Consider the following 26,709-nt stretch of genomic DNA (forward strand, 5'->3'; position numbering starts at 1 on the left):
AAGAGTGCTTATCTTTCTTGCAGGATTTGGCTCCCACCTCGCCCTCATGAGGCCTCAAAATCATCTATAACTCTGGTTCTAGGGAATCTGGTGCTCTCTTCTGGCCTCTTGGGAGCTCCTGCACGTCTGCGGTGCACATAAACTCATAAACACACATACACACACACACACACACACACACACACACACACACACATTATTATAATAGATAAAGCTTTTTTAAAAAAACTAAACTTAAAAGAAAACAGCATATCAGGAAGGGAAGAATAAAAAGCTATTAGCATATATAAAAACAAATAGCAAGCTGGTAGAAATAACTATTATGTGTATTAGTGACTTTAAATGTAAGTGTATTAAATTCTCTAACCAAAAGATAAATCAGCAGAATGGATTTTTTAAAATTATATAGGACTTAGAGTTAGGAGCACTTGCTGCTTTTGTAAAGAACTTGGATTAGGTTCAGAGCACCCACATGGTAGCTTACAGCTCTCTGTAACTCCAGATCCAGGAGATCTAGTCCTCCTCTGATCTCTGTGAACACTAGCACACATGTGCTATACACACAATAATGCAGGCGAAACATTCATACACATAAAATAAAAATAAATAAAATCTTTTAAAAATGTGACTCAGCCATACACTGTCTCTTAGAAACATTTTAAATCCAAAGACACTATAGATTAAAAATAAATAGATGGAAGAAGAAATTCCAAACAATAATCAGAGGATGACAGTCACAGACAAATACTATGTTGTTGTACCTAGAATAGTTAGAAGCAACAAGACAGAAATTAGGTAGTAGTTATGAGGACGAGGAGGAGAATGAGAGGCTGTTATTTAGTTCGTTGAATTTGAGGGTTTTTAAAATATTTTTAAAGATTCATTGTTATATGGGCACATTTTGCCAACTTGTACATCTGTATACTAGAAGAGGACATTAATTCCCATTATAGAAGGTTGTAAGCTACCATGTGAGTGCTGGGAATTGAACTCAAGACCTCTGGAAAAGTGTTCTTGACTACTGAGCCAACTCTCTAGCCCCTAGTTTTAGTTGTATATGATGAAAGAGATCTGGAGGTAGCTAGTGTAATTGTTGCACAACAATGTTAATATATTTAATACTCAACAGATTGTATATTTAAAAGAATATATGTATATACATATATGTGTGATAACAGCTAATGAAAAAAGGCACCAGGCTGGCAAGGTGGCTCAGCGGTTAAGATCAGTGACTGCTCTTCCAGAGATCCTGAGTTCAAATCCCAGCAACCACATGGTGGTTCACACCACCTGTAGTGAAATCTGACACCCTAACAGTGTACTTATTTATAATAATAAATAAATCTTTTTTTAAAAAAAAAGAGAGGAAAGAAAGAAAGAAAGAAAGGAAGGAAAGAAGGAAGGAAGGAAGGAAGGAAGGAAGGAAGGAAGGAAGGAAGGAAGGAAGGAAGAAAGCAAGCACCATGGCTGTCAAAGAAAACAAGAAGAGATCCGTGGGAAGAATTTGAGAGAGGAAATTTGGGGGGTGTTTTAATTATAATCTCAAAAATAGAAAAATAGTCATCATGAAAATGTTTGTGTTATATACATTTACCACAATAAAATGTGTCTGTAATCCTAGTACTTGGGAAAAGCAAAAGGATAGGAAGTTCAAGTTTGAGGCCAGATTGAACTATATGAGACCCTGTATCTATCAATCAATTAATAAATCTTAATGCAAACTAGACTACTTAATGTTGAGGAAACAAAATGTACTGAATATGTCTTGGTTTTTCTTGTTTCTTTGCTTTAGTGGTTAGGTGACTTATATGTTTGATTTCCATGAGTGTGTGTGTGTACTCACACTCTCATAGAAGTATACAAATGTATGGTTGTGCTTGTGTCATTTTGTGGGTACTTGTCTATGGTTTAGGATCAGAGTCCAGAAAACAGACAGTTATTGTCTGTCTTGAATTTAGTGAAAAGCAACTCTATTCTCAATTTCAAGTGTTTCTGGCAGCTTCATCATGATTTAATTTAAAATCAGAAGGACTGTTAATTAACAGTCACTCATGGCAGCCAAGTCAAAAACAAAGTTCTTAAAGCCTGTGCTGGAAAGTGTTCATATTATTAAAAAGAAATGTTAGTAGCATTATTATTTTAAAAGAAAATACTTTATGTCCATGTCCTTGAATGACAGCCTTTCAAGATTAATTTCAACTAAAGTTCAAAGTAAAAATCCCTCCTTGGAAGAGCAGTAGAAGTGCTTTTATGTAGGAATTCATTCAAAGATTCCTAAACACATTTTATGGAGAATAGCTCAGTGCTGTCCAAAAAAAAAAAAAAAGTAAACACCCAAACAGCTAGATGTTTAATGCCTTCCTCATTATGACTAGATCTGTACAGAGTGTTTCATAAACAGAGGAAAGGGTGTGATTAGCTGAGCAAGAAAGGAAATTCATTAGAAAAACTATAGAAAGGATGTTTGAACTGACCCTCAAAAGATAAGGGGCATCATAAAGCATAAAGCATTGCGTGAAAATGACTGGCATCAACCAAGCATGAGAGCATATGATATGTTGGAGTGTGTAGTCATGGGAGCATAGAGCCTATGAAAAGACAGAAAAGGCTATTCCAAAGTGTAAAAGCTATCCCACTCCAGATTATTACTCAGAATCCAGTTGGAGCTGGAGAGCTGGTTCAGTTGTTAAGAGTGCTTACTTCTCTTGTAGAGGATCCAGCACCCATGTTGTCCCACAGCTGTCTGTACCTAGTTCCAGGGGATTGAATGCCTCCTTCCTCCTTCCTTCTTCATGCTCCAGTCATGTGGTGCACATACATATACTCAAACACATTCACACTAATTTAATAAGGGTGATTTGTTTTAAGAATAAAACATAGTCCTAGTCCAGAGTCATAGCATTTTAAAACAAGAGGATAACATGGTTTAGTTGTTTACAGACCACTAACAATGGATTATGAAAAAAAAGAAAAATCCCAGGGTGAGCTTAGAAGGCTACTGAAGATGCTGGACTTCAAGATGTTCTAAGCCACATTCTTAGCAGCAAAAGGAAGATTTTGTGGTGTTCTCATCTCTTCCTAGTCACGTTTTGTTTTATGTCATCAGTACTGTGGTCTTGTTGCAATACAAGGTACAGCAGGTGTGGCTGAGTGGCAGCAGCGTATCATATGCATCATCACATGCATCACATGCACAGGACCTGAGTTCAGTCTCCAGCAACCCCTGAATCAATAAGATACAAGTACACCATTTGCCTTATGTGCTTGTGTTCATGTTCTCTCTTTTCTGTAGATGAAAAATTAATATATAGCATTGCTGATAAATACCAAGATTGTTAATAAGTTGGAAATAATTTAATCAGTGAGAGGGAAAATTGCCTTGAGTCCCAACCTTGTTTGTTTTGCTGTTTTCTTAGATCATTAAATTGAAAGCTGAAGCCCGGCTAGACCTACTGAAGCAGATTGGGGTTTCTGTAGATACGTGGTTAAAGAGTGCCATGAACCAAGTGATGGAGGAACTAGAAAATGAGCGATGGGCCCGCCCTCCAGCCGTGACCAGCAACGGCACTCTACACTCGGTACAGTTTCTTTTCTTGGATTTCATTGCCTGACTGACCTTCACTGTTGTTTGCTCTGAAGCCAAACTTGATAAAACTTTAAAATAAAAACAGTGGGAGGTTGTTACACCTTCTGTCACTTCATTTAAACTTAATACAGCAAAGAGAAGAGGGAAGAGAGAACAAGTATATTAGTGTTTTATTTTGTTTTTTTTTAATACGATAAAGAATACTTTGCCACTAATTGGGCTATTGGTATCTGTCCCCCAAACTTATTCCATCTATAAGGTAAATACGCATTTTAGCTGAAAGTGGTAAAAGAGGAAAACTAGTATTTCTGTAATTTTCAGAGATCTTCTCTGGTGAAATGAACATTTAGAAAGTTGGAAAATATCTTCTCAAATGTAGGGTGTGAGCTGGAGAAATATCTCAGTCAGTTAGTGCTAACCTTGCAAGCCTGAGGACCTGAGTTCAAGCTCCAGAACCTGTGCATCATTGCCAGACTTGGTGATGCATGCTTGCAATTCCTTCCATGCTGGGAAAGTGGAGACTGATGATCCCTGGGACTCACTAGCCAGCCAGGGTAGCAAGCCAAATTGGCAAGTCCCTGGCCAACAAGAGACGCTGTCTCAAAAAATCAAGGTAGATGGTGCCTAAGGAATAACATCCAGGGCTCAGCTCTGGCCTCCACACACACGTGAACACACATGTATACACACATAACACATAAAATACACAGGCTTAGTATAAAGAGGAGTTCAGTTACCAGGGGCAGAACAAGAACCCAGTGCAGAGAGAGTTTGACACGTAATAAGCAGCACACAGCTTGTTTTCCCTTCAAGTCCAGGGTTCACCCTGCTTGTTTCTTGATGGAATATACCAATGTTTGTCTGCCTTTATTTTCTTTTGTCTATCATCTTCCTCTGTGGAATATAATGGCCATGTCTTCTGACTCTGCTCCATACAGCAGAGTGCTTTGGTACACAACAGATACTTAGTGTTTGTTGCAGGAAGAACTAAGTGGATGAATGGAAGGATGCAATAATAGTAAACAAAAAGCTAAGGTTGTTTCTGCTGCTTCTAATGTTTGGTCGCTGCAGATGTTAGGTATCCTTGTTACATAAATTGGCCAGAGTTTTAGGAACACTCCTGGAAGTTTCATTTTTCACATAGCACTCTAGTTTTCTAATGGGGAATACATTTATACATTTACAAAGACTGTATGGAGGTATACATTATAAGGAAAAACAATCTATTGGGTGGTGGCCTACACCTTTAATCCCAGTACTCAAAAGGCAGAGGCAGTCGGATCTCTTTGAGTACGAAGCCAAGCTGGTCTACAGAGGTAGTTCTAGGACAGCCAGGGCTATATGGAGAAACTCTCAGAAAAAAGGAAAGGAAAAAAAGAAAGTTTTATTTCATTATTAATGGTAACCTGGCTTGTGGAGTTGGAAATCACGCATATCATACACTTAATTTTAGGGATAGAAGAGCTTGTCCTATTGTCATAGGAACAGAGTTGCTCCGTATCATGAAACATCTTCCCATCAATTCTTTCAATTTCCCATCTATCTCAGATTGTTCTGCTCTATAGCTTATGGCGACAGCAAGTTCCAGGCACAAATTTCCTTGTGCTCTGTAGCAGCCTGCTTTCAAAATGACTGCTTGAGCTAGCACTTTTGGGGGGTAGAATTTTGATGAGTACGCATGTTGAACTTCAATTTTTGCTTTATTCCTAGACATATCAAAGGTAAATAGGACTTAGTCTTTCTTCAATGCTTAGCAGCTGGAAGAACTGGCAGACCTTTATAGGTCTTACGGGTATATGACAGAATGTGACTAGGTCTAAGTGTGACAAAGTCCTTTACATCAAATTCATCAGCATACTTTGTAAAAAGTCACCCCTTTATGGATTTCTTAGGAAATACTAGTTTAACCAACTCTTAAGATCTCCTCTCACCCCAGAATCTTTGATTCTGTGACATACTATCCGAAAACCTCAGTGCCAGCTCAGGAAGTGTTCGCTCATAAAGAAATGTTATCTGGGGCTGGAGAGATGACTCAGTGGTTAAGAGAACTGACTGCTCTCCCAGAGGTCCCGAGTTCAATTCCCAGCAACCACATGATGGCTCACAGCCATCTGTAATGGGATCTGACGCCCTCTTCTGGTGTGTCTGAAGACAGTGACAGTGTACTCACATATATGAAATAAATATGGCCAGAGCTAGCGGGACTGGAGCAAGCGGGGGGGGGGGGTTAAAAAAAAAGAAAAGAAATAAATGAAAAGGAGGGAAGGAGAGAAGAAGAAGAAGAAGAAGAAGAAGAAGAAGAAGAAGAAGAAGAAGAAGAGAGAGAGAGAGAGAGAGAGAGAGAGAGAGAGAGAGAGAGAGAGAGAGAGAGAAAGGCAGGCTGTCTAAAGTAGCCCTTCATGGACTTAAATAAGAGCTAAATAGAAGCTCTTATTAGAATAAACGAGATGTGTTTAGGGGCTTCTAGATGTCAGCTCATCAGGGAGTGCCAGCCTCAGGGAAGCAGTACTTTGCAATCTTTGTTTGTTTTTTTGTTTTGTTTTGTTTTTTACAATCCAGTTGTTAATCCACCTCCCGGTCTGCTCTCCCACAGTTCCTTATCCCATTCTTCACCCCGTCTCCAAAAGGATGTTCCCACCCCACCCTACCAGGCCTCTCCACTCCGTGGGGTCTCAAGTCTCTCAAGGGTTAGGTGCATCTTCTCTAAGGCCAGACCAGTCAGTCCTCTGCTGTATATGTGCTGAAGGCCTCATATCAGCTGGTGTATGCTGACTGGTTGGTGGCTCAGTGTCAGAGATCTGAGGGGGTCCAGATTAGTTGAGACTGCTGGTCTTCCTATGGGATTGCCCTCCTCCTCAACTTCTTCCAGCCTTTCCCTAGTTCAACCACAGAGGTCCCCGACTTCAGACCATTGGTTGGGTGTAAGTATCTGCATCTGTCTCGGTCAGCTGCTTGTTGAGCCTCTCAGAGGGCAGCCATACTAGGCTCCTGTCTATAAGCACACCATAGCATCAGTAACAGTGTCAGGCCTTGGAGCCTCACCTTGAGACAGATCCCAAGTTGGGCTGCTCACTGGACCTCCTTTCCCTCAGTCTCTTCTCCATTTTTGTCCCTACAATTCTAGGTCAGAGTTTTTGACTTGAGGATGGCAGCCCTATCCCTCCACTTGATGCCCTGTCTTTCTACTGGAGGTGGACTCTCCAAGTTCCCTTTCCCCACTGTTGGGCATTTCATCTACGGTCCCTCCCTTTGGGTCCAGAGAGTCTCTCACCTCCTAAGTCTCTGGTACATTCTAAAGCCTCCCCCCACCTCCCTAGGTTGCATGTTTCCACTCATTCTGCTGGCCTTCGAGGCTTCACTTCTATCCCCCACGCCCCAATTCCTGATCATGTTTCCTTTTTCCCCTCCACTTCCCCTCTCTCACCCAGGTTCCTCCCTCCCTCCCTCTGCCCCTTGTGATTGCTTTCTTCTCCCTCCAAGTGTGATTGAAGCATCCTTATTTAGGCCCTTCGGCTTGTTAACCTTTCTCAGTTCTGTAGATTGTATCCTGGGTATTCTGTACTTTTTTGCCTCATATCCACTTATTAGTGAGTACATACCATTCATGTTCTTTTGGGTCTGAGTTACCTCACTCAAGATGATATTTTCTAGTTCTATTCATTTGCCTGCAAAACTCATGATTTCTTCATTCTTAATAGCTGAATAGTATTTCATTATGTAAATGAACCACATTTTCTGTATCCATTCTTTGGTTTGCGGGCATCTGGGTTGTTTCCAGCTTCTGGCTATCACAAATAAGGCCACTATGAATAGCCAGTCTTACAGAGCCTATGTATTCTCTCTTTCAACTTTGAAGTTATATTTTAAGGAAGCTTTACCAGTTATACTACTAAAGGAAATAATAGCTTAATGAGGCCCCAGTGTTTATTTAACCTTTTTCTTAAATAACATTGAAATAATTCAGATAATTCTGTACCCCTTCAAAGTGACAGCTAGCTGGCCATGGAACATGAGGCTGAAATACACATTCTGGCATCCAAATAGTTTCTTCCATCGTAGATGCCAACAAAGCATTAGTTATCTGGGGGTCATGATGGCTATCCTAGTCATTAACAGTATAGCTAAAGAGTCTCATGGAAGGTAAATGTTATTAAACCGCATAGTCTCTCTCTTAGAGAACCATACTTACATGATAATTCTTCCTTCTGTCTCATGCTGTCATGTAGAATGTAGGATGGGGGTGGCAAAAAAAAAAAAAAAAAAGAGTCCCAGAATGTGGTGACACATTTAAAAGAGAGTTGTGGGGGGAGAACAATGGTGCTGCGTGTCTTTGGTTCCAGCCCTCAGGTGGCAGATGCAGGTGGAATTCCTGAGTTCAAGGCCGTCCTCTAGCTTGGGCTATATAGGCTGTCCAGGACTACATAATCAGACCCAATCTGAGAGAGGGGAAGTAGGGAATGAGAGATATTTAGTTGTTGGGTAACTGGAGCCTACATATAGCACCTGAGGATGGGTTACTGCCAGTGATCTTGTGAGACACTAAATCACTCATCTTTCCCTCCTCTTACTTTCCTGTCTTCTCTCGCTTAAATCCATTCCAGGTTTATTACATAACCTTTAAAATTATTTAAATATAATAAGGAATGCTAATTTTGAATAATTTTTTTCAGTCTAATTTTTCTTGTCCCTGGATAATCTTCACAATCATTATTTTAAAGTCTCTGTATTCATTTTATGTAACATTTACATGTATGCAATTGATCATTCATAGTTCTGGATTTTACATGCATGTATTCAACCAACCACAAATCTGAAAGTTGGGTTTTTACAATTGCATAGAAACTTTTCTCTTAAGCATATATATAACAGCAATTATTTCTACAGCATTTACAGTTTGTTAAATATGTGTAGGTTATATTTAAATACCTGAGTATCCCTGGAATTTAGTATCCATAAGGGATCCTGGATTCAGTCCTCCTTGAATACTAAGAACCAACTAAATTTCTTTTTTCAGTTTTAGGGCTGATTCCCAGAGTGGGAGCAAACAGAATCTGTAGACCTTTGTCTGAGATTGGGTTTATTTTTATTCTTTCTAGTCTCTTTTTCCTTCGAGTTCCGATCATAACCGGCACTCTCCCCATGACTCCCCCGCAGCTGCACTGAGGCAGTCTGACAGTCTGCTTTGCTGTGCAGACTCCCTAGGGACCTGACATCTGCAGGGTCACATGGACATAAATCCCGAGCCAGTCATCCTGAAGGCTGTGCCGAATGTGCCTAGTAGTCCTGAGAGTCCTTGCAGTCCGGGGGAATTTGTGTTTAAATTATGAGAACCTGCCTATGGGCTTAAGCAATCTCAATTAAAAGAAAGAATGAATTTCTATAATGAAGCAAATAGAAACTGTTAAAAGACTATCCTTGCTCCCTCAAAAAAAATAATAATCTTCCATTGCTTTTATATCTATAGTACTTTCAAATGGGCAGCGGGTTTTTTCATTGATCTAAGCTCTATGCTCTAGACCAGGCTGGCCTCGGACTCACAAAGATCTTTCTGCTGTTGGAATTAAAAGCATGCTCCACCACCACCTAGCTAAAACTTAAAGTTTTATCCACTTTGATTTCTGTGGAATACAAACATTAGTTTCTTCTTTTTAAAAGTGTGCTGGAGCCGGGTGTGGTGGCGCACACCTTTAATCCCAGCACTCGGGAGGCAGAGGGAGGTGGATTTCTGAGTTCGAGGCCAGCCTTGTCTACAAAGTGAGTAACAGGACAGCCAAGGCTATACAGAGAAACCCTGTCTCGAAAAAAAAACAAAAAACAAAAACAAAAACAAAACAAAACAAAACAAAAAAAGTGTGCTGGAAATGTAGTTGTATTGTTGGAGCCTTTGCTTAACATTCATAAACTACTGGGTTCAGTCCCTAATACCACCTAAACCAGATGTGATAGCATAAGCCCTGTAATCCCAATACTTGGGAAATAAGAGTCAAAATCAGAAGTTCTAGGTCATTCAGCTACATAGTAAATTTGGGACCAACCTGGGCTACATGAGACCCTGTCTCAAAAATAATTAAAATAGTGATAATGCTAACATTCCTGTGACACAATTTCTTACCCATAAAACACATCAAAGAATACTCATCTCACTTTCGAGATAAGCATCTAGTTTTATCAGCTAAGCTTAAATTGTTCCTAAAAGAAAAGAGTGGGGCTCAAGTGTTAATGTCAGGTACATTTGTACATTATCTGCGTGAGAACTAGTTAATAAGCATAGTTACTGTGAATGTATTTTCTGATGAGCTGATGGGACTTGGGAAACTTAAGTATCTCCTTACAGCTTGTGAGTGAGGAGAGATGACATTTGAATCCAGAGGTGTCTGCCTCTGCAGCTGTCAGACCACAAGCCCTTGCTCTGTAGGGTTTCTCTGTTCTTCTAATCTTGGTCATTTTAGTTACTGTGTAGTTTGGTGTTTTGTTTTGTTTTTTTTCAATCATCATCGGATGTTTTATTTCCAATCCCATTAGTGGTTGTGTTAAATCTTTGTGTACTGTGTGACTAGTTAACATTCAAATTCCCAAGCTTTTGATATTTCAGCAGGTTTATTAAAGGTTGAAAATATACATACATCACATTTAATGTACACATTCTGATGTTTGGACATGTGTACACCAGTGGAAGCATTGCAGTTACTATAATAATTTAATATTTATATACTAAATATCCTAAAATAATATAATATATTTATTATTCTCCCAAACTTTCCTCATTCTCTTTCATAATCATGTTCATTTTCCATTCCTCAGTTAACCACTGATCTACTTTCTGCACTTTAGGTTACTGTGTTTTCTGGAATTTAGATAAAGAGAATCATATGAACTCTTTTGTGTGGACCTTTAAAAACTCAGTGTAATGATTTTGAGGATCACATGTGTTGTTGTATGTTGACTATTTTCACTGCTGAACAATAGTGTGTTGTATAGCTGTAGATGTTTGCTATCCTTCTACCCATTGATGGGCATTTGGGTTGTTCTGGACTATTACTGTAATTTGTAAGTCTTGAATTTGTATAAGACATGTACTACTAACATACGCTTTTGAATATGCTGTATAGTGGGTATATAGTTTAATGTTTTAAGAAACTAATCCTGGTGACACAGGTCTGTAATTTAGCTCCTTGCAGGGCTGAGGCAGGAAGATCACAAGTTAAGATCTGGAATAGCCAATGAGCAATGAATTCAAGGCCAGCCTGGCAATTTATTGAAATCCTGTCTCAAAATTAAAAGTGTAAAAAGTTCTGGGAAAGGCTGACTTTCTGAGACAGGATCTCCATTTATAGCTCTTACTGGCCTAGAACTCACTTTGTAAACCAGGCTGACCCTGACTATTCTTCCTTCCTCTGCCGGGTTTGCAGATAATCAACACCGAGGCTGTTCTCCTTTAAATAGACTTTGATAATTTTATTTGGGGTTTGTTGTAAAAAATTTGTTCTCTCCAAGTTACCAAAGTTACTGGCATAAAGTTGTTTATAATATTCTTGGCTGTTCTTTGTATATGTAAAGTGTCTATAGTGATGTCAGTCACCACTCTTATTCCTATATGTTTTGTGTCCTCTTCCCCCCACCCCCATCATTCTGTTCTAATGGAAGCTCATCAAATAGATGGCTTTCCACAGTCAGCAAACTTTTTGTTTCATTGCTTTTTTTCCTGTTGTTTTCCTGTTTTATTAATTTCTGCTTAAATTTTAATTATTTCCTTTCTCCTGCTTAGTTTGGATTTAATTGGCTTTTTTATGATTTTTTTTTCAGGTAGAAGCTGGGAATATTGATTTTAGACATTTTCCCCTTTCTGGTGGAGGCATTTGGTAAACATTCCTGCTATATACACCTGTAGGTTCTTTGCACAGTTTTGCTACTGTGTCATCATTCAGTTCAAGATGCTTTCTGACTGGCTTTTCAGCCCTTGAATTTTTGAATGTTGAAACTTTGTAGAAGCTTTCCAGATACATTTCTACTTTAGATTTCTAATTCACTCATGTTGTAGATCAGTAACATACTTCAGTTCTTTGAAATTTACTGAGACTTCTTTTGTGACCCAGTGTGTGATACATAAAGAGTGTACATTCTGCTGCTCTTGAGGCTGTGTTCTACAAATGCAGTTACATCTAGTTGGCTGAGGGCACTGCCTATGTCTTCCATATTCTTATTGCTCTGAGATATGCTATGTCTTAGGGAAAACGAGTCATGTCCCAAAGCTGTGTGAGTTCTAGAGATACGTTTCTCTAATCCTTCTAGATGGTTCTATTTCTGGCTTCAGCTACTCTGTTCATACACATACACTACTCAGCTGAAGACTTGAGGCTCTGCAAATTTCTAGGATCTCTTCCTGCTCTCCTTGTTACTATGCTCTGAATCCTAGCCACCTTGACCTGCATGATCGCCATGTTCACTCAGCTCAGAGGGCACACTGTCCTCAGCCTGGAAACTTCTTCTGAGCATATGTTGTGCAGACTTTTCCATTCCCCAGACACCACTGTCTTTCGTTGCTTGATGACTTATGTCTTGAGAACTTTTCAATTTTTTGACCATATTTTTATGTTATTACGTTTATTTACTGGGGGTAGGGCATACCACATTGATCAAATAGAGGTCAAAGGACAACTTGAAGGAGGTGGCAAGTACCTTTACCCATGGAGCCATTTTACAGGCCCACAACAATTTTTTTTAATTGTTTCTGGCATGAAATTAAAATCTGGTCCTTAGTATTCCATCTTGCTTTGAACAGAAGTTTATATATTATCTACTTAGTGCTTGGAGTAAGGTCCTGTGCTCTGCAGTTACTTCTCTGTCCAAGTAGAATTCAGAGGTTCTGCTAATCAGTTTTCTGCAAGTAACTGCTTTCCTCTGTGTTGGGTGTCAACAAATTCTTCATCTGATTCTCTGTGCCTCATAAAACCAGCAAAAGATAATGATGTATTAAGTACCTCCCATTTGCCAAGTGAGTGATAGCCCTGTGAAAAATACTTGTCTTCATTAGAAAAATAGTTGTCTTCAAAAGAGAGTTGTGGTCACTGAAGTTTAGGAACCAGATGACTTGCCCAGGGTCACACATAGCAAGGAAGTGATACAGTCAGTATTCACCTCCAGCCAGTCAGTCACTGCTTCCTGTCTGGCAGAACCCCAGAGCTGAACGTGCCTAGTACCAGAAGACAGCCACTACAGAAACTCCCACAGGGTTCTTCTTACTGCCCTTACAGGAAGAGTAAGCTTTTTACAACATTTAAGAAAGGAAAAATGTAAATATGGCTAAGACGAATTGTTTTGATTGAAGAAAGAAGGGTTGAGAGTGTAGTTCTTAGATAAGAGAGTAAGGAAGAGTGGGATTTTAGATAGGCTGGGTCAAGAAACCCTGAGAACAATGAAGAGGGAAAAGGAAGAGATTAGTCTAAGATACTGTGCTCTAAAAATCCGTTAGAACCACACAAAGCATCTGACATCCCTGTTGTCACTAAAGCCTTCTAGTCCTTCCCGTGAGAATCAGAAATGAACTAAAAACAGAAGGTAAAAGGAATGTTTAGTATCAGTCCATGCTGGCAAGAGAAAGTTCTCTGGACTGATTCCCAGTACCAAAGCACAGTACATGTTAGCATTCCATATATATTTTTGGAAACTTGTTCTACCCCATTTTGATAAATGTCTGAGTGTTTTGTGTAATACTGTAAAATGTCTTAACTTTCCCTAGAGTATGAAAAAAAGGTCTTCTGAATATATAGAATATGATTAAGTGATCAGAGAGATGGTTCAGTGATTAAAAATGTTTGTCCTGCTTTTGCAGAGAACCCATTTCCCAGCACCACAACAGGAGGCTAGCATCCACCTGGAACTCAATGCCTCTGGCCTCTCTGCACACACACAATTAAAAATAAAATACATCTTTTTTTAAAAAAATGAAAAATTTCACTGGTCATGGTGACCTTACCTATAATCTAAGTACTCAAAAGGAAGAAGCAAAGAATTGTAAGTTGAGACCAGCCTGAGATACATGTATTTCCGTCCAGTCTGGGATATATACTCTGTCTCAAACATCCAGAGGAAAACTAAAACTCTGAACCTAGTGAACAGTAACTCCCCTGAGCCCCCTTCAGTCCCAACAAATGCTGTGCGACTAGGACTTTGGCTACTCTTCACTCCTCCTAGAAACAGAGTTGGTTTTTATCTTTTTGTGATGGCTTGCTTATTTAGCACAATGTCTGTAAAGTACATCCATTTGGTAGCATGTGTCAGGCAGCATTCCTTCCTTTTTAAGATTGAATAGTCGGGCGTGGTGGCGCACACCTTTGATTCCAGCCGAGGCAGGCGGATTTCTGAGTTCGAGGCCAGCCTAGTCTACAGAGTGAGTTCCAGGACAGCCAGGGCTATATAGAGAAACCCTGTCTCGAAAAACCAAAAAAAAGACTGAGTAATATCCCGTTATCTGTGTACTGTTTTATTTACCTATTCCTTCATTAGTGGAACTTTGGTTGTTGTAATATTGTTGCTGTGAACATGAATTTGCAAATATCTGTTTTAGTCTTCGTTTTCATTTCTTTAGGTGTATACCCAGGAAATTTTTGTATACTCCTATTTTTAATTTATTAAGGAAACATCCCATTTTTCACAGTAGATATGCTATTTACAGTCCCACTACTGGTGTATAAGTTTCCAGCTTTGCTACATCCTTAACAATACATGCTCTTTTTTCCTTGATGATAAAGACACTAATGAATATGGAGTAGTATTTCATTGGGGTGGGTTTTTGTTGATTGTTTCTTGTTATTTTATGTTTGTTTTGGGGGTTGTGTTTTGATTGATTGATTGTTAGAGGGGCTCATGTAGCACAGACTGGCCTGAACTCAACTATATAGCCATGTGCTTCCAAGTGTCACCCTGTAGCCTAGACTGAAATCACACTTAAAGCAGTTCTCCTGACTCAGCCTCCTGAGTACTGGTATTACAGACATGATCCATCATACCTGGTCTCATTGTAGGGGTGAATGAATGGATATCTTATAGCTCATGCTGGCTTCAGCTTTGTGGCCAAAGATGACCTTGAATTTCTGATCTTCTTTCTTGTTTCCTGAGTGCTGAAATTGGAGCCATGCACCACCACCACACCTGGTGTTGGGGATGGAACCCAGGTCTAAATGCATACTAGCCCAGTACTCATAAACTGGGCTGCATCTCTAGCTCCTTCGTTGTGGTTCTGGTAACATCTTTCAGTAACAGAGTACTTTATCTTATTTAATTCTGCTATTGGTCATGATTTAAGCTCTGTGCTGGGCAGTATATTTTCTTAAAACGTGTAAAGCATTTCTACTTGCCATAGTTACCAGACTGTTTCTCCACGTTCTTTGTAACATATAGCAGTCTTCGATATTTCCTCATGTTAACATTTAAAAATATTAAGAGGCCTTTGTTTGCTAACATTTAACAGCAAAAAGTAAAGGATACTGATAATTTACTTCTTGTATATCTGAGGTTTATTTGTGACATGGTCTTATTTAGCCCAGAATCTACTACCTGCCAGCCTTGAATTTTGTTTTGTTTTGGTTTGGTTTTTGTTTTTCGAGACAGAGTTTCTCTGTGTAGCCTTGGCTGTCCTGAAACTCTCTCTGTAGACCAGACTGGCCTCAAACTCAGAAATCAGCCTGTTTCTACCTCCCAAGTGCTGGGATTAAAGGCGTGCACCACCACTGCCCTGCTGCCAGCCTTGAATTTTAACCTCCACTTCCCAAATGCTTGAATTACAAGTGTGCATCACTGAAGTGTTTTACTTTATTGGGGGGGGGGGGGGTGCGTACCATGGTGGTATGCCCTTGAGAGTTGGCTCTCTCCTTCCACCATGGGATCTGCTGATGGAATTCGGGTCATCAAGGTTAGCATGGTAAGTAGTTTTTCAAAACCACCAGCCTCCCAGCCTGATGGGAGTCTCACTATGTAGCCCCCAAATGGTCGGAAACTTTGTAGACCATTCTGGCCACAAATTCACAAAGATTTGCCTGCCTCTGCCTCCTGTGTGCTGGGATTAAAGGCATGTATACTACATTTGAAACAGCATTTTACTTTTGATTTTTTAAATTCTCTGGTCTTTTATAATGTGTAAGGTTGAATAGATAAACTAATATTTTTGAAACAATCTGATTTTCAATTTTTTTGTTTGTTTTCTACCATTTTCATGAAATAAGCAAAGTAGCCAATGGCTTCTAATTTTTCCTAGCTTAATGCAGATGCTGAAAGAGAAGAAGGAGAAGAGTTTGAAGACAACATGGATGTTTTTGATGACAGCAGCTCCAGCCCTTCTGGCACCTTAAGAAATTATCCACTCACCTGTAAAGTTGTTTATTCCTATAAGGTTTGTATCTCCCCCATATTTCACTGATAGTAAATTGGGACAACTCTGAAAATTCATGGAACTGCATCTGCTTACACTATGCTGGCTAGCACAAACCTGCCATCTGTTGACAGCAACAGGGCATGGTGGTGAAATATTGAGTCTCTGCTGTCAGACTTTTCTGCTTAAAACCCTGTCTTTTCTGCTGTGAGCTACCCAGCCATATACTGGGTCTCTGGTAACCTGTTTTTTCCGAGGTTGCTTGTTTGTTTATGGAATCATAGGAACAGTATTTACTGTGAATACTAAGTAACACTTCCGTAGCAGAACAGTGAGCGTAATACCCACATCCCATACACTCAGTTCATGCCCCAGCTTGGCATACTTCATCTATTAGGAAGCCCCTCAAGATTAAGGCCAGAGGAAAAATGTCTCATAGAACATCTGTAGGAAAGAATCCAGTACAGTAGCCAGTGGCTACAGTTCAGACTCCAAGAGCACCCAATTCCTGCCCCCTGAACATCTTTGCACTGGTCACGCCTTCTGCCTAGAACTCTTATTTCCTCAAGTCTCAGCTGCCTACTTCTCTCCCTTGGAGCTCAGCTCAAAAAGCACCTCCCTTGTAGGAGAGATGGGTCAGCAGCTAAAGCTCTTTTTGCCCTTACAAAGGACACAAGTTCAGTTCCCAGCATCCACATACACCAGTTCGCAACCACTTGTAAGTCCAACTCCTGACCCCTGGCCTCCAAGGGCCACTTACACCCACACAAATAATTAAAATAAATCATCTTTTTTTAAAAAAAAAAAAAAGTCTTCCCTTAAAGAAAAAAAGTACCTCCTAAAGTCACTTCTGAAAGTTTAATCTGACCCATTGCCCTCTGTCACATATTCTGAACAGTCATGCATTACTTTACAGTAGTAACACGTTCTGAAGAATGCAGCATTAAGTGACTTCAGTGTCATGCAGACATCATAGCTTAATAGTAGAGCCACTGTTCGCTGAGATGTCTGCTCTGTATGCTTTACTGCTTCTCATCAGGCCATAATAAATCAAATGATGCTAAGTCCTCTGGCATCAACTCTGTGGTAAAGGTTTTAAGTAGGAGGTGTATATCCTCATACATCACTCACTAAGCCCCTGTGACAGTGCCTGGGCACAGTAAGTGATGGAAGAATGAGAAAATGAACATGCAAGAGAGGCATGAACAAGCGAGGCCTTGGACCCACTTCCACCCCTGAAAAAAGGCACAGCAGAAGAAGATAGTGTCAAAGATGACAGGGAACGGTATAGAGAGAAACTTCAACTGTTGTACACTGATACCCCACCTCACCCCTGTGTGCTGAGAGTTGGCCCCACTCAGTAGCATTCATACCTGGGCTTTTTTAAGATTGACATCCATTTGTTAAATTTAAACATGTAATTCATCTTGTTTCCTGAAGGGTTAAGGCCATGTAATTTATTTTAATAATCTTCTGAAAATTTGGAATCATCTTCTGAGACACTTGGAAAGATCTTTCAAAGTAAAAAGCTAAAGCTCAAAGTATTTCCTAATCTTACTTCTTATTGTTATATTTACTTGAAAGTTCTAGAAATAAGATTTGTGATACTTAAATGTAGAGTCCTAAACCTCCACCTGATTTCAGACAGCTCACATTCTTCCCCATCTCTTCTGCTGATATATCCAGTCATTTTCCTATGGTAAACCAGACTAAGAAAACCTGTTTAGGGATCAGAAGTTTAGCTCAATAATAGAGTACTTCACTATCATGCAAGACTCTAGGTTCAATTCCCCAACCCCAGGACCAGTGCTTGATTCACAGAGTCAAGCACATGATAGAAGAAGAGACCTCATTACCAAAAATGTACAGATACACATTTTTTTAAAGATCTAATATGTTGGTTCACATCTTTAATGCTTAATACTCTGGGGACAGAAGCAAGCAGATCTTTGTGAGTTCCAGGCCAACCAGAGCTACATAGTGAGACCCTACCTCAAAGAAAAAAAAACTTGTTATTGATGTGCATCTCTGCAATCTCTACACACATTCTTCAGCTTTCTACAGTGACTAAGAATGACTTTTTAAACCAGGAAAGCAAAATACAGAAATGTAAAGATAAGTGGGACTGGATTTCTAACTTACTGAATATTCATACTTAAAGGACACAGGCTTAAGACTATAGATGTAGTAGGCACTTATTAACTATTTGCTGTCTATAGTTGGGATGAAAGAAAGAAACATAGCCCTGCCTTAAGTCATTCTTAACGGAAACCTACAGGGATGAACTACTAGCTGGAGTGTCATGGATGGACGTCTGTGTCTGAGAGATACAGGGATCTTACAGAAGTAAAAGGGAAGAGGCAAGAAACTTATGATGGCTATTCTGGGAGAACATGAGCTATGCCACAAATCACAAGTAGCAGTAGGAGCTTCGGTAACTGCTCATTCTTAACCTCTTCAGTAACCCTACAAGGAAAAGATTATCAAATGTCCCTTTTGGGGGGGGGGGTTCGAGACAGGGTTTCTCTGTATAGCCCTGGCTGTCCTGGAACTCACTCTGTAGACCAGGCTGGCCTCGAACTCAGAAATCTGTCTGCCTCTGCCTCCCGAGTGCTGGGATTAAAGGCGTGCACCACCACGCCTGTCACATTGCTGCTCTTATAGAGAACTCAGGTTCACTTNGCCTGCCTCTGCCTCCCGAGTACTGGGATTAAAGGCGTGCACCACCACGCCCAGCTCAAATGTCCCTTTCATTTAACAAATTTTATGTGAACACCTCTATTTACCAGCAGTGGGTTTTGGGGGGAGGGGGGCTGGGTTTTTTTTTGTTTGTTTGTTTGTTTGTTTCTCTGTAGGATTGTGGCACTGACCAAAAAAGGCCCTTAATGGACCTTATATTCTAGTTGGGGATAAGGTAGGGTGGGAAGATCAAACTAAAGATCAAAGATGTCTGTCTTAGTCAGGGTTTCCATTCCTGCACAACATCATGACCAAGAAGCAAGTCGGGGAGGAAAGGGTTTATTCCACTTACATTTCCATACTGCTGTAGGAGCTGATGCAGAGGCCATGGAGGGATGTTCTTTACTGGCTTGCTTCCACTGACTTGCTCAGCTTGCTCTCTTATAGAACCCAAGACTACCAGACCAGAGATGGCACCACCCACAAGGGGACCTCCCTCCTTGATCACTAATTGAGAAAATACCTTACAGCTGGATCTTATGTAGGCATTTCCTCAACTAAAGCTCCTTTCTCTGTGATAACTCCAGCAGTGTCAAGTTGACACAAAACTAGCCAGTACAATGTCTCTCTCTCTTTTCTGTTTTTAAAGATTTTTCTAAACCTTTTTGAATGTGCATTGGCTTTTTGCCAACATGTGGAGCTGTGTGAAAGTATCAGAACTCCTGGAGCTGAAATTACAGACAGTTGTAAGCTGCCCTGTAGGTACTGGAAATGAAACCCGGGTTCTCTGCAAGAGCAACCAGTGCTCTAACAGTCCCTCAACAACATCCTATGGTTATTGTCCATAGAAATAGACTGAAGCTAGACTTAACACTCAGCAAGCAGACCTACTCTTTTGAAAGATGGGGGTGGGGGTGGCATACAGAAAAAAAAAGGAAGGAAACAGGCAAGGAAGTACACTGTGTGCTCAGAGAACAGGAAAGAGTATGTTGGCTCAAGGCTTTGAGAGGCCCACAGGTCCCACTCCCTGTAGATCTTAACACCATTACTCTAGTGCTTGCTTATATTGGCCCATTGCTGCAAAGCTAGACATGGTCCTTCATAGCTTGTCACAGGACAACAATATGTTTGAAGGTGCCCTGAGCTTCATGTCAATAGTGCACACCTTTAATTCCAGAACTCAGGAGGTAGAGGCAGGAGGACCTCTGTGAGATCAAGACCGTCCTGGTCTACAGAACAAGTTACAGAGCATCCAAGGATACACACAGAGAAACTCTGCATCAATAACACTGAAAGATTTTTTTAAAAAATAAGTAGAAATAGTAATAAAGGTGCTCTGCCCCCTCTGCCTTGCCTTCATACACCTTCAAGCCTGGCTTCATTGATGTACTTAAAAAAGTGACTTCATTACAAAGGTGCCTTTTGCTAGTACATTTACAGTCGTTTTGTTTGGTTGTATTTTTGTGTATGGTTTTGTGTTCCTATGGAAAGGATGGCCCTTTGTAGCCCAGGCTAGCCTGGAACTCCTCTTCTTGTCTCAGCCTGGGATTAAGAAATGTGTCATCCTATCTGGCACACAATGTAGTTTTAGAGTAACAAGAAAATTCCACTGGAAAAAATATGAAGAGTAAATAGTTTTCTTCATGTTTTGAAGTCAGTGGTAATGTACTTAAAATCTGTCGTTGGAGTATTATGAAGGGTCCTTCATCTTCAGTCCTGTTTTGTGTCAGAAAGCTATGACATCATCCATAATCTGAGCTTTAATGAGATGGGAAATACACCTCAGGCAGTGACTCACTTTCAACACCAATTGTGGTGCAGCATACCAGTGATCCTGGCACTCAGGAAGTGGATGCAAGAGGATCAGAAATTCGGGCTCTTCAAGGTCCTCAGCTACATAGCAAGATTGAGGGCAGCTTGGGCAACATGAGACCATATATCCAAAAAAAGAAAAAAAAGCGACTCTCTTCATTACTTCCTTTTGTTTGCATAATTTGGAGATATTTTATACTTGAGATCTGGAGAATGATAAGGCCCTGTGTGGTCATGGGATTGGGGAAAGCTTTGAAGGCTTCTTAATAGAGAACCGGAAGGCAAATGTCACATGTGCCAGACAGACTCTTCAGGGAGCCTTGGTGGAGGCTCTCTCTGGAGTTCCCTCTGGAGCATCTGAGTTTCCTCCAGGTTCTGGGTCTCAGAAGAAGACAAGGTGGTGGGTGCCAGCTGAGACAGAAAAGCAGCTACAGCTAATGGAGCGCTATCTTTGTGGATCAGCCCAGCCTCCACACCAAGGTGGAGCAACCCAGCTGCAGTCACTGGCTTGCTCATAACCTTCTTCCTTTGGCCATAACTTTTCAGTGCTTCCAGAAGAGTCTTGGGCATTGCTCAAGCTACGTGCAGTCCATGTACATAGTGTCTGTGTTCTACTGCATGCATGTCCATTCAATGCCTTCTCTGTCACTCATACCTCAGGTCATCTTGGTTCTGTGCTTATACTTGCCACATTGACCACCATTCTTCAGAGAATGGCAAGGTTGACATTTGGAGTATATAGAGGCATTATGCTGAATAGCCTACGGCAGAGAAGCCATCTGGAGCCAACATTCAGACCCTCTGCTTCCAGCAGGGCACTCTGCTCACTGAACCTGATTACCTCTTGAGGATCCAGTTTCTGTTGCAGTTTTATTTTGTTTAGTTTTCAGAAGTAAAACTTCACCTCATTATGATAGTTTTACAACATTGAAATTTTGTTTCTCAAAATCATTTTGATATTTTGACCCCTGGCTTTTGTTATGACCAGCTCACATCTGCTCTTTATCTAACCTTTTTGATTTTGTTCATGGCCATCCTACATTGCAGGCTTCTCAACCAGATGAGTTGACCATTGAGGAACATGAGGTGTTAGAAGTGATTGAAGATGGAGATATGGAAGACTGGGTAAAGGTATAATTCCTTTGCTCATATCACCCCTTCTTGTGATGTTTCAGGCATTTGTTTTGGTTCTTGGTATGCTCTGTCCAAATTCTGCATACAAACATGTTTTTTTTTCCCCTTGTCATTTTACCCAGGCTCGAAATAAAGTTGGCCAAGTGGGTTATGTACCAGAAAAGTACCTACAGTTTCCCACCTCGAATAGCCTCCTGAGCATGCTACAGTCTTTGGCTGCTTTGGACAGTCGGTCACACACATCCAGCAATTCCACAGAAGCAGAACTTGTTTCAGGCAGCCTGAATGGAGATGCCAGTGGTAAAGACTAAAATAAGACATTCAATCTTGTTATGTTTTTTACCTAAATTAATACCTGAACATTAGCCTTCAGTAGGTTTAAAAGCACTTTATGTCCTGTTCCTTCCTATAATTGATAGCACTAGTCTTTATCAGCAGAAGCATAAAGATACTTTCAGTGAATAATAACTTACAACTTACCCTGTCTTGTGTGTGTTCACTAGTTGTCTTGAAACAAGGGTGGTTGTGCAATCAGTCTATCTTACTAGACACGTTGTGAGTACACCTGCTCTTCTGTAGTTGGGAGTTTAAAGCAGGAGGATTATTGCAAGTTTGAGACCAGCCTGGGCTACAGAGAGGACAAAAGCAGTGCACCTGTCTGTCTCTTACCAGTTTGTCTTTCTCTTGCTTCCAGTCTGTTTTGTGAAAGCACTTTATGATTATGAGGGCCAGACAGATGATGAGTTGTCCTTTCCCGAGGGAGCAATTATCCGCATCTTGAACAAAGAAAACCAAGATGATGATGGCTTCTGGGAAGGGGAGTTCAGTGGTCGAATCGGTGTTTTCCCGTCGGTGCTAGTAGAAGAGCTCTCAGCCTCTGAGAATGGCGACACTCCATGGACAAGAGAGATTCAGGCACGTGAGAAGGAGCAAGATCGATAAGCCTCACCTTCATTCTACTCCATAGTAGCCAAGTGTTTACATAACTGAGTTTAGAAATTAGAGGCTTGTCAAGACCTTGTAGAAAATGGCCATCTTACATCTCATCCTCTTTCCCATGCTGTTTTCTCTGAATTCATTAAAATACAAGGTTTCATAGGACATTTAAAAGATGATTTTGCTGGAGAGAAAGAAGCAATGAAGAGGGTGTATTGTCTCCAGCTAGCTTCCACAATATAGCCCTTAACCAGGCTATCTTACTTTATGAGAACCTCTGTCTCTCCCAGGTTCTACTAGAGCTCTAGGGGGCTCAGTTTTCCTACCACAGCTAAGTGTGGTTTTACAAGAAACTGTCAGTTTTATTTGTCCTCTTGTTCCAGCAGACATGACAGATGGAAGGGTAAGGCATGGGATTGTGACTGCTTAGTCTGACATGGAAAAACCCTAGAGAAGTGAAAAACACACAGAGATACCATTTGTTCTTCTCAGATTTAACTGACTTGCCTGATAGAGAACTGAAGACAATGGAACCCCGGACTTGGAAATAGTTTAAGATAGAGTCAGTAAATAATGTAATAACAACACAAAATTGAAGCTTCAGGATTTATTTTAGCTCCACTTGTTCCTATGAGGCTTACAACCCTTAACAGTTATAAGTGAGCTCCAAAGAAAGGGCAGGCATGCTGACCAGCAAAGCAGCCAAGCTCTCCTTCCTGAGGAGATCTCCTAGTAACTCTGCCTCCTTTGCTGCAGATCTCTCCATCCCCCAAGCCTCACACATCCCTGCCTCCACTGCCTCTATATGACCAGCCTCCCAGCAGCCCTTATCCCAGTCCAGATAAGAGGAGCTCCCAGTTCTTCCCCCGGTCTCCTTCAGCCAATGGTAAGAGTTCTGGGCATCTGCCCCTCACCACTTCCATCTACCCTAGCATCTTTACTGTCCAGTCATCAACCTCTTGGATTCTCTTCCTCAGAAAACAGCCTTCATGCTGAATCACCAGGATTCTCACAGGCCTCAAGACAGACTCCTGACACCTCATATGGCAAGCTGCGGCCTGTAAGTCTCCAATCTTAAAGGGTTATAGATTGCATAGTTCTTCCAAATTGAAAATGATAAATTCATTTTTCCTACATGGTCCATTTTGTTACTGATCTGCCGTGCAGTGCTTAAAAGATTTAAAAAAAAAAAACTATAAGAAAGAAAGGCTGTATTTTTGGTTGTACTCCTAGCCTTTACTGGCTGAGCCATGTGTTTCCCGCCCCACCCCCACCATCACCAAGGGAAGATGCATGACTCTTACTCAAAAGGGGAAACTAAATAGTCATTGGAGGTGGATGGGAAGAGGGAATGGGTAGGAGAGGAGTTGAGGAGAGGAATGGGGATGGTGATCAGGTGTGGGGAGAGAAGAAGGTGGGAAAAGGCTGGGAGTGAGAATGGAAATCTGTGGAGACAACCCTGATAACTAGCTGGAGGCCTGGGACAGGAGAGGATACAGTCATCTAGCCCTAGCTGAAATTCCTACCAGAGGGCGATAAAGAAACCGAAGTGGGCACCTCCTATAGCCAGGCAGGACTTCTAGAAGAGGAAAGAAGATATCAATCCACCCGAAAACCTCCAACTGAAAATTTGTCCTACCTACAAAATTTTCAGAGATAAAGATGAAGCAGAGACTGAGGGAACAGCCAACCAATGACTGCCCCAATTTGAGACCCATCCCATGGGAAAAAGCCAACCCGATACTTTTCCGTTTCATGAAGTCCCTTTTATCAATTGTTAATGTTAAAGCCTGAGCCATTGGTGTTCTGATCAGGAAGTTGTCTCCTGTATTAGTGCATTCAAGGATATTCCTTACTTTCTTTTCTATTAGATTTTATGTTTAGATCTTTAATCCACTTGGTCGTGAGTTGTCTTCAGGGTGATAGATATGGATCTTTTTTTTTTTAAGATTTATTTATTTATTATATGTAAGTACACTGTAGCTGTTTTCAGACACTCCAGAAGAGGGCGTCAGATCTTGTTACGGATGGTTATGAGCCACCATGTGGTTGCTGGGATTTGAACTCTGGACCTTCAGAAGAGCAGTCAGGTGCTCTTACCCACTGAGCCATCTCACCAGCCCATGGATCTATTTTTTTATTCTACATGGAGACATCCAGTTGGACCAGCACCATTTTTTTTTTTTTCGAGACAGGGTTTCTCTGTATAGCCCTGGCTGTCCTGGAACTCACTTTGTAGACCAGGCTGGCCTCGAACTCCGAAATCCGCCTGCCTCCGTCTCCCGAGTGCTGGGATTAAAGGCATGTGCCACGACGCCCGGCTACCATTTGTTGAAGATGCTTTCTTTTTTCCATTGTATGGTTTTGCCTTTGTCCAAAAGTCAGGTGTCTATAGGTGTGTGGGTTTGGTTTAGGGGTCTCTGATTGGATTTTATTGATCAGCCTGTAGGTTCCTATATTTTTATGGGAATTGCATTGTAATTGTAGACTGCTTTGTTAAGATAGCCATTTTCACTATATCAGTCCTACTGATCCATGTGCATGGGAGATCTTTCCATCTTCTCAGATCTCCCTNAATTTCTCTCTTCGGGGACTTGAAGTTCTTGTCATACAGGTATTTCACTTGCTTGGTTAGAGTTACACCAAAATATTTTATATTATTTGTGGCTATTATAAAGGACGTTGTTTCTCTAATTTCTTTCTCTTTATCATTTGTATAAAGAAGAGCTACTGTTTTTTGTTTGTTTTTAAAGATTTATTTATTTATTATATGTAAGTACACTGTAGCTGTATTCATATACTCCAGAAGAGGGAGTCAGATCTTGTTAAGGATGGTTGTGAGCCACCATGTGGTTGCTGGGATTTGAACTCAAGACCTTTGGAAGAACAGTCAATGCTCTTAACCACTGAGCCATCTCTCCAGCCCCTGTTTGTTTGTTTTTTAAGTTCATTTTGTATCCAACCACTTTGCTGAAGGTGTTCTCTGGTAGCATTTTTGGAGTTGCTTATGTATATTATCATATCATCTGGGAATGTCGATACTTTCACTTCTTTATTTCCAATTTGTATCCCCTTTATCTATCTCCTTTGGTTGTCTGGTTGTCTGGTTGTCTTACTGTTCTAGCTAGAACTTCTGAGTACTATATTGAATAGATAGGAAGAGAGTAGGCAGCCTTATCTTGTCCCTGATTTTAATTTCTCTCCATTTAATCCAATGTTGGTTGTTGGCTTACTGTGTATTGCTTTTATTATATATAGGAATGTGCCATGAATTCCTGATCTCTCCAAGACTTTTAACATGAAGCGGTACTGAATTTTATCAAAGGCTTTTTCAGCATTTAATGAGATGATCCCGTGACTTTTTTCTTATGGTTTGTTGATATGGTGGAGTATATTGATGGATTTTTGTATACTGAATCACCCCTGCATCCCTGGGATTGATCATGATGGATGATGTTCTTAATGTGTTCTTGGATTGATTTGCGAGTATTTTATTAGGTATTGTTCATCAATGTTCATAAGAGAAATTGGTATGGAACTCTCTTTCTTGAGTCTGTGTGTGGTTTAAGTATCAGGGTGACTGTGACCTCATAGAATTATTTTGGCAGTGTTCCTTCTGTTTCTATTTTGTGGAATAGTTTGAGGATTATTGGTATTAGCTCTTCTTTGAAAGCCTGAAAGTCTGGTAGAATTCTGCACTAAAACCTGGGCTTTGTTTTTGTTTTTGTTGGGTTTTGGTTTGGTTTGGTTTGGTTTGGTTTGGTTGGTTGGGAGACTTTTAATGGCTACTGCTCTTACTTTAGGGGTTATAGGACTGTTTAAATAGTTTACCTGATCTTGGTTTAACTTTGACAGTTGGTATCTGTGTAGAAAATCATTCATTTCTTTTAGATTTTCCAGTTTTGTGGAGTATAGCTTTTGAAGTATGACCTTATAATTCTTTGGATTTCCTCATTGTCTGTTGTTATGTCTCCCTTTTCATTTCTGATTTTGTCAATTTGGATACTGTCACTCTGCCTTTTAGTTTGGCTAAGGATTTTTCTATTGTTATGTCTCCCTTTTCATTTCTGATTTTGTCAATTTGGATACTGTCACTCTGCCTTTTAGTTTGGCTAAGGATTTTTCTATCTTGTTGATTTTCTTAAAGTATCAGCTCTTAGTTTCATTGAGTCTTTGTATTGGTGTGTGTGTGTGTGTG

The 26,709-nt window shown here is 40.5% G+C and overlaps 1 protein-coding gene across 2 annotated transcripts in view; it reads left to right on the forward strand.

Annotated features, from left to right (window-relative positions):
• Positions 1-26,709, forward strand: part of Fchsd2 (FCH and double SH3 domains 2) — a 184,450-nt gene that overhangs the window by 152,515 nt on the left and 5,226 nt on the right. For both annotated transcript variants that reach the window (XM_021198412.2, XM_021198422.2), the window contains 7 exons: positions 3,417-3,578; positions 15,837-15,971; positions 21,489-21,572; positions 21,698-21,875; positions 22,270-22,490; positions 23,268-23,397; positions 23,489-23,571. In XM_021198412.2, the coding sequence (XP_021054071.1) occupies positions 3,417-3,578; positions 15,837-15,971; positions 21,489-21,572; positions 21,698-21,875; positions 22,270-22,490; positions 23,268-23,397; positions 23,489-23,571 (993 nt within the window). The remainder of the gene's footprint in view (positions 1-3,416; positions 3,579-15,836; positions 15,972-21,488; positions 21,573-21,697; positions 21,876-22,269; positions 22,491-23,267; positions 23,398-23,488; positions 23,572-26,709) is intronic.

The sequence above is a fragment of the Mus pahari genome, chromosome 1 (assembly GCF_900095145.1).
Source record: "Mus pahari chromosome 1, PAHARI_EIJ_v1.1, whole genome shotgun sequence".
NCBI classification, from domain to species: Eukaryota; Metazoa; Chordata; class Mammalia; order Rodentia; family Muridae; genus Mus; species Mus pahari.